Genomic DNA, 7,989 nt, shown 5'->3' with positions numbered 1-7,989 from the left:
AAACACCGTTTTGTGAATATGTTATCATGCAGAATTGATTCGGGTATCTACGTACAATTATTCGATCTTCTGAAGACAAAAGACATACCACTTACCTATTCAATTTTGAGTGGTTAATTCGCTTCTGCGTAGAGTGAATCATCATTTACTCACGTTATTCACCTGTAACCATTATTTAGTTTGGTATTATCGAAAAAATATTTCAGGGCTAAGTTTATTTACCTCTCTGTCATAAAAATTGAAGATTTTATCTAATTAACTTGAAAACCCTGACGTTTTCAGGATAACGTCAAAAGAGTCCATATGTCATTCAGAATTGGACTTTATCTACTCTGAGAGCCATCGATAATATGAAGGAACATAGATTCATGAGAAACGTTAAAAGTTTTATAAAATTTTCCATTTCCGTTGGAAGAATATCGGAATAGTATATTCTAGCCTAGTAAAAATAGTAATTTACGTAACAAGTCCGGAAAGTAGGGTTTTTTTGGACGAATAGACAAAATTCCAGGACGAGCGTAAGCGAGTCCTGGAAGTCTGTGAGTCCAAAAAAACCATTTTCGGGCGTGTTGCGTACAATATTTTTTCGGCAACCATGTAAAATAACACTATCGCTGCTGCTTTCCATATTTTATTGCGATTACGATCAAAAAACATGCAAATTTTTGACAACTAATATCATATGAACTGTCAGCCGTTATCTCGGTTGCTATGGATTCTATGATTCTTTTCCGATTTTTCTCTGAGAAAGTAGCATTTCCCGGCCTAGTCCGGGAAGTACGTACTTTCCGGACTAGGCCGGGAAATGCTACTTTCTCAGAGAAAAATCGTCCGGGAAGTGAGCACTTCCCGGACGGTTGCCGAAAAACTATTTTTTCTCCACGACTTTTGAGCTAAAAAAAAATACGTTTATTTTTATTAAGGTCCACAAAACAACACAAACACAAAAACATCTCGAACGTCGAAAACCACTTTCCAATGACACTTCTATTTATTGTACTGTCGTGGTTGAAGAAGTTCGCTCTATTTATTGTTTTTTGACAATTATTGAAATAGAAAACTGGAGAATTGATATTTTGTGAAGAATTCTGTATAACATGTTATTGAAACGATGAAGTTATGTTTGTATGCGCAATATTTGCGGTTGAGGGTTGAGGGCTTGTTCAATAAAGGGCTAGGGCCAGTTATTGAAGAGTTTGATATGCTCATCCGATTTCGCATTGAATTTTCAAATGTATTCAATCAGGATGAATCAGGACAATATAATCTCTCTTCTTTTCTCCTTACCAGCTGATAAAACGAGTATGATATTTTTCATGTACAGGGTGGGCAAATAAACGAGGTAAGCGGCTATATCTCAGGATCCACTCATCGTAGAGACTTGCGGTAAAAAATTTTACCACTAAAGTGATAAAGAGAACAAACTGGAAATTGTTTAGAAGTTCATACCTCTACCGCTAGGGGGCGTAATAGCTACCGTCGAGTAGAAAAATGAATTTTACTCGAAAATGTTTCATATGAAGTTGAAGAAAAAATATCATCACTTTAATCCTTGGAAAATTCTCTATCTATTGAATTGTCACTTTCGATTTTACGACATGAAATAAGAGTAGGTGAAAGAGAGAAATCTGACTGATTGAAACGCCTGTAACTTCAGTTTGGCTCAACATTTTTGAGCAAATTAGATCTCGTCTGAAAGATAATATCTTGTTGATTGAGGAAAAAATATAATCATTATAAATTTGTTTTTGCTGCTTTCGGTAGGGGGCGCTAAGTCAGAAGTTCATTGTTTTGTTCATTTTACTCCGAAATTTCCAATGTAATGATAGGATTTCCTTAACAGAAACAGAAATTCCATCAAATTTTCATGAAAAAACCTGCAGATCGCAAAGCGATAATTTCAGGCGTTCTGAAGTTATGGCCGAAAGAAGATATTCTTCAACTGATGCACTGCGAAAAACCAAATTGTGTCTTTAAGTTCTAAGAGAAACAGAAATCCCATCAAATTTGTATGAAAGAACCAAAAGGTCGCAAAGCGATAGCTCCAGGCGTTCTGGAGTTTATATGAGGAGATTCAATAATTTCAGGAAGAGAATTCTGAAATTCCAGTGAATTTTCATTTGTTGTATACTATATATCTTCTTTTCTGGAATTATAATAATGTTTCAGTGGACAAACATGACGGTTTCTGGAATTCCGTATTTGATTTAGCAGAGGAAGGCCAATTTATTTATTTCGGTCCTCCCAGACCAGATAATGCACTAAAGGCGGCCACTCACGAGGCACCCATGTTCGAGCGTTCGGATCATTTTACAGTCGGGCAGCTCGGGAAACGGCCGCACGGGCGCACGACTGTAAATCAGAGAATGAACTTGACTGCCCGACTGGAATCTCTTTGGTGCCTGGCTTCCAAAGTCTCGAGAAAACGCCCCGTAGTGGCGGGCATAAAGTAAAATTTTGTATGCATACAAGAGAATTCCAAAATATAAAATTTCAGAATTCTCGCAAAGACGAAAAATGAAACACATATACTCATCAGGCTTGTCCGCGTTCGCCGAATTTTATTGCCACTTGGGGTTCTAGATTATTTATTTTCAATTCTCTAATCAGTATGTTGAGTTCTCAGAATGGAATGCAAAATATAAGAAAACAATTACATTTCATCACTTCCAACTGATCCTTCTTAAGAAATATAAAAGTTTTATCATTATTATTATTTATTTTTCATTATTATTATTCGAAATTAAAACCAAAATAACTCAAAAAAAGATATTTTGAATTATCGCAGCCTTCCATTAGAAAACTGATTACTTAGCTTGCCAGGTAATTCTTAAAATTTGAAACTCTGTGGTACTCGGAATGAGAGAGATAGACCGAACGTATGTTATATATTCGAAGTCAGGGGAAAAAGAGTTAGTCAAATATAAAAGAATATACAGGGTGCTCCATTTGAAAAAATGATGTTGCAATCAATATGTTGCCCACTCTGTAGTCTGTATATATTTCATTTTGTGGAATCATTTTAAAAAACACTAGTCGATTTCATGAAACTTTTGTAGAAAACATTTTTTGTTCCTTTTTCAATAACAAAGTTAAAGGGGGGTCACGTTATGGTGAAAAACCCGGTACATGAAAAATTCCCTATTTGTACATCAATTACGTATTCAATTGCATAGGTACTCAGAGTTACACAAGTACATACCTTATTGACTCGAAAATGTAAAACTACCCAATGCTCTCATTGTCGTGGAAAATTTATATCAATTTCAGTAGCTCTTCAATATCTTATACAATGAAAGAAGCCATTGCGAATGAGGTCAATGCAAAATTTCGGAACAAATATGAAATTGTTGTTTTACATTAACACAGTGGCGGATCAACCAGTAACCTTAGTACACTGAAGCGTAGGGCCTCGAGGTCCACAGGGGCCCCTGATCGAATGGACTTTTCTTTAGAATGTTAATTTGTCCTTCAAGTGAAAACGAAAAAAGTTGAATTAAGGAAAAAATAACGTGTGAATTGAAATTATCACACGAAACGCAAACAGACCAAGAACTGATGGTTTTCAGGAAATAAAAAAAAAATCTTTAGTTTGTTTCTCTATTGTCACTGTGGAAAAAACACTATAGATAACGAAAGTTATTCTATCATTCAAACTGACAAGTTGCAAAAATTCTGAGTTTAGCGGTGAAACAATTGCAAAATTCGATAACAATAGTGATAGGTACCAAGGTCTGGCATTTTAGCCACAATATATATATATACATCAATGAAAATCATGTTTTGAGGATCTACGAAAAGATTTTTCATATTTTCAAAATTGTAAACATAATAACGGTTATTTTCGATCTGAAATAGTATTCGGGAGACAAAAAAAGATGTTCCAATAATTAAATAACGGACGAAAGATAAAAAGGTATTGGCTTTGCTAATCATCAAGTAGAAGTAGCAGAGTGGTTTATTCCATTCAATTCAAACCAACAAGATAGAATAGAGAGGAGACGACATCACATGATTTAAAGCGGTACCACTTCGCCATTTTGGATGTATATCTCAGTCAACTTTTGACCAATAACATTTCATAATAGTGAACAGATCCGTATTCACAATTTTTGCATATCTGCATATCCATTTTCACCATACCCTAAATATATTACAATTTATACGGCATATATATGTTGTATATTATTTGAAACAAAAAATTGTGTGTGAACAATGCTTAGACTGTTTGAAAAGTGATGAACACGGTTTATTTTTGTATTCCTTCGTGAAAATTGACCAAATCCGACCCTGATCTTTCTCCAATTATATTCTAATAGGATTAACCCCGCCTACTGGTCACTTTTTTCTAACAAGATAACAGCTCATAACGTCTCCTCTCTATTCTATTTCGATGATTCAAATAAACCGAATTTGGATAAAATAACGAGTCCGTTAGGATGAGTGATTTTGTTGATATTTAGGTTTGTTTTCATATGTTTGCCAAATACATAAGTTTTCGTGGAAAATAAAAAATTATCGATAAAATCGGAAGCACTCGTGGTATTAGCTTTGATAATTTCGTACAGTTTCTACGCCGAATTAATGAATTAATTCATAAATCCCTTCTTTATGAATGAATAAGGAGTATGCAATGACAAAATGTGGCACAATACTAATGCTGGTATTAAAAACTTCGAAAGGCGAATTAATGAATTGAATTACAATCTATCCTTCATGACAAATGCAATTGAAGAATTTTCTAATAATATCTAATTTGTTAACCATTATCAGGAAGAAAGTCGAATAAAACGAAGACATTTAAACAAAAACATTTATTTCTACATAAAAAATCATATTTAACAAAGACCAAAAAACAGAAATTCACATCAAATCAAATTAAAATAAAAAAACATATACATATATACATATCTACAAAATATTAAATTTAGCAATATATTGCATATCTATGAATCCTTGATTATGATAGACATTTTCCTAGGTTACCTAGTTCCTGCAGTGGAATATATTTCATAATTGCAATCATGGAATCATAATCAAGGACTCCGTTTGAAATTCTATACAAAAATTCAAGAGCTTGCTCTTCTTCGTGGAATAGTTTTAACCCTAACTCAAAATTATTTCTAAGGTCAAAACCGTAAATTGAAAATTGACTTTCATCCAATTCGGACATGATTGACCTTAGATTTGGGTTTTTACAGAGCTTCGATATTTGGATTTCATTAGATTTGAGTATCTTTAAAAGAGAACTCTCTTCTTGTGTTTGAAATGGATCGATTTTTTTCGATTCCAACCGGCACAACTCCCTTCTACATTTCTCCTCATATTGGAAATAAAACGTATTAGCACACATTAAGTTGGCCCCAAATTGGAATTTTCCATCCCTATCTTTCAGAATCAGAATTCTCAAAACCTTTTTTTGGCTAGAAAGACAAACACCGTCTAATAAAATGTCTAGGAAAGTTTCGTTGTTATGAGTGATACTCTTCGTATCAACTCCACTTTCCAAGAATAAATTGAAAACAGCGAAGAAATTATCTGGATCACAATATTGCGCTAATATGTGCAGAGGGGTTTCGCCGGCTTCATTTCCCAGATTGACATCTGCTCCTCTACGAATTAATATTTTCGCAGAGTCCAATGCAAAAGGTACAATTTGATTTTTAGCAATCAATTGCAAAGGAGTTCGCCCATCTTGATCTAGTGCATTGGGATTACATTCCAGATCCAACAGAAATTCTATGAAATCGATGTTTATTCCCTCTTCTTGAGAACATACAACATGAAGAAGAGTATTAGAAGTATAATCCCTCGCTCTGAAATTTGCTCCATATTGTATGAGCAAAATCGCCTGTTCAATTTTGTTGTTCTTAACCGCGAAGAACAACGGTGTTTCTCCCAAGGAGTTCCTCGCTTCCCAACCTCCACAGCTCATCAAAATATGTCTTGATATATCCAAAGATGACATTGATACTGCTTTATGCAGCGGCGTGTTGCGAGAATGAGATGTTGGACCATTCCAGTTAGAATTTACTTCTAGGGCGATCTCCAACAGTCTCAAAGATTGAAAGTGAACAGCTGCGAAAACGGCGTTCTCAAAATCTTCAAAAAATAGTAGGAAAGATTTTATCAAACGTGCATCTGAAATTGAATGGGAGAATAATGTTGAATAAATTCTTGGAGCATTAAAGACAACGACTTATTATTTCCTTTTATATAACATGTCATAATATATTTTTATTATTCAGGGCGAGTCTTTGACTCGTACATATATTTCAGACGAATATTCCCGAGGTCGAAGGAATCATTTTTTTTACCATTTATTCAGATAAGGCTTAGTTAAAAATATACAGGCTGTTGAAAACCGATAATATAAAAAAAAAGTTTCGGCTATATCTTGGAAATGGTTCTATCGAAGGAAATTATTGTCGGAATATATAGTTTCCTTGATATTATGAATCTTTTCCGAATACAAAATTTCATTTACTTTACTGTGGCCATTACATTCCATAAAGATGCCAGAAAATCGAAGAAGTCAACTCTTAAATGTAAGTTGAACGTTCATTAATGAATATTTGACCATTTTGAAAAATAGAAGTATTCATCAAATTTTCTCGTATAATGCTCCGTTTGAATGCTAACTCCTGTACGAAATGAAATAAACAACGATAATAAAATGAATGGGGATATTCATCTAAAGAGCTAATATGGGTGTTTGCAAGCTCAGTTCGTCATGAAACGAAAATTGAATAGAAACTCGAGAGAAGATAATTCAATACCTATTTATGGCCAACGAAATTGCGATAACTCATTTATTGTATTATAAATATTAAATACTACTTCATTCAACGAATTGAAAGTGAGTTTATGGTGCTTTTTCTAATATAGTAACTTATTTCCAAAAATAAAATGGTATGCCATATGCATAGAAAAACTTCAATGTGCCGGTTTCCATAGGTGATATAGCTCATCATGAAAATTTAAAATGGTAATAAAAAAAAGTGTTCCTTTCGACCTCAAGAATCTACTGTTGAAATATATGTAGGTACAAGTGAAAGACTCGCCCTGTACAGAATAAAAGTTATTCCAAAATTCATGCACATAAAATCATCAGAACCACAGATTTGAAATTCAAAAAGAATAACAAAAAAAATGTGGGAATCACTGACGTAAAGAAAGCAGCTTTTGAGTGCTCTTTCATTTATATGTATATAAATGTAATATAGCAAACTATATACACGTGGTTTCCATGAATGAACAAGTGCTCGAAAGCTCACGTCTGTGCTTTCCTCATTTTTAAACGTTCAATTATATAGTAATGTAAAAGGAAATAACAAAACAAACAGCTCGAAAATTATTAACAACTAAACTATGTGAAAATATTTCAACTTACCATTAATTTCCAGAGCCAAGTCCAATATCGTACATCGTCTCTTATCCATTACACACTTGGACATAGGTTTCGCTCCATTAAATAGAAGAGAGAATACCACTGTGTAGTCCCTACTTGTAAAATTTTCCTGATTTCTTTTCAACACTAAAGCTTCTAAATAAAAATTCAGAAATCGAACATCATTTTTTTTTGATGCAATATACTTGAGAATAGAATTCTCTTCACCAGTATATACAATAAAATTGTAAACTGAACTTGTATTAACAGACATCATGATCTCTCAAATTGTCAACTAAAATACTGGAACAATATTTCACGTATAGTAAAACTTTGAAGCAAAATACTCAACTGAGACTTTCTGAAGAAGTAGTTACCTTATATTACAAAATTCAGTGATAAAATTGAATGGAGTGACTCATTATGGATGTAACATAATGATCATTTAAAGAGCAATGATGTTTAATTTTTCAACTAGTTGAAGGGCTTTCAGTAATTTGTAAACAAATAACATGTCAATCAGATCGTCTTAAGTTCATTCTGAGTTATGAGTAATCATTTTCAGGTAGAAATGGTAGAAATGGGGAGAATAATTGAAA

At 33.4% G+C, this 7,989-nt stretch overlaps 1 protein-coding gene across 1 annotated transcript; it reads right to left on the bottom strand.

The window, feature by feature from the left end:
- Positions 1-4,960: 4,960 nt before the first annotated feature.
- LOC123678714 (transient receptor potential channel pyrexia-like) lies at positions 4,961-7,442 on the bottom strand. The gene is made up of 2 exons (XM_045615866.1): positions 7,394-7,442; positions 4,961-6,141 (listed from the first exon to the last, which is right to left on the bottom strand). Exons 1-2 carry the CDS (start codon positions 7,440-7,442, stop codon positions 4,961-4,963), a joined length of 1,230 nt encoding a protein of 409 aa, XP_045471822.1.
- Positions 7,443-7,989: the final 547 nt, after the last annotated feature.

The sequence above is a fragment of the Harmonia axyridis genome, chromosome 4 (assembly GCF_914767665.1).
Source record: "Harmonia axyridis chromosome 4, icHarAxyr1.1, whole genome shotgun sequence".
Taxonomy (NCBI): domain Eukaryota; kingdom Metazoa; phylum Arthropoda; class Insecta; order Coleoptera; family Coccinellidae; genus Harmonia; species Harmonia axyridis.
Note: the sequence above shows the minus strand (reverse complement) of the source record. Positions and strands in the feature narration are given on the sequence as shown.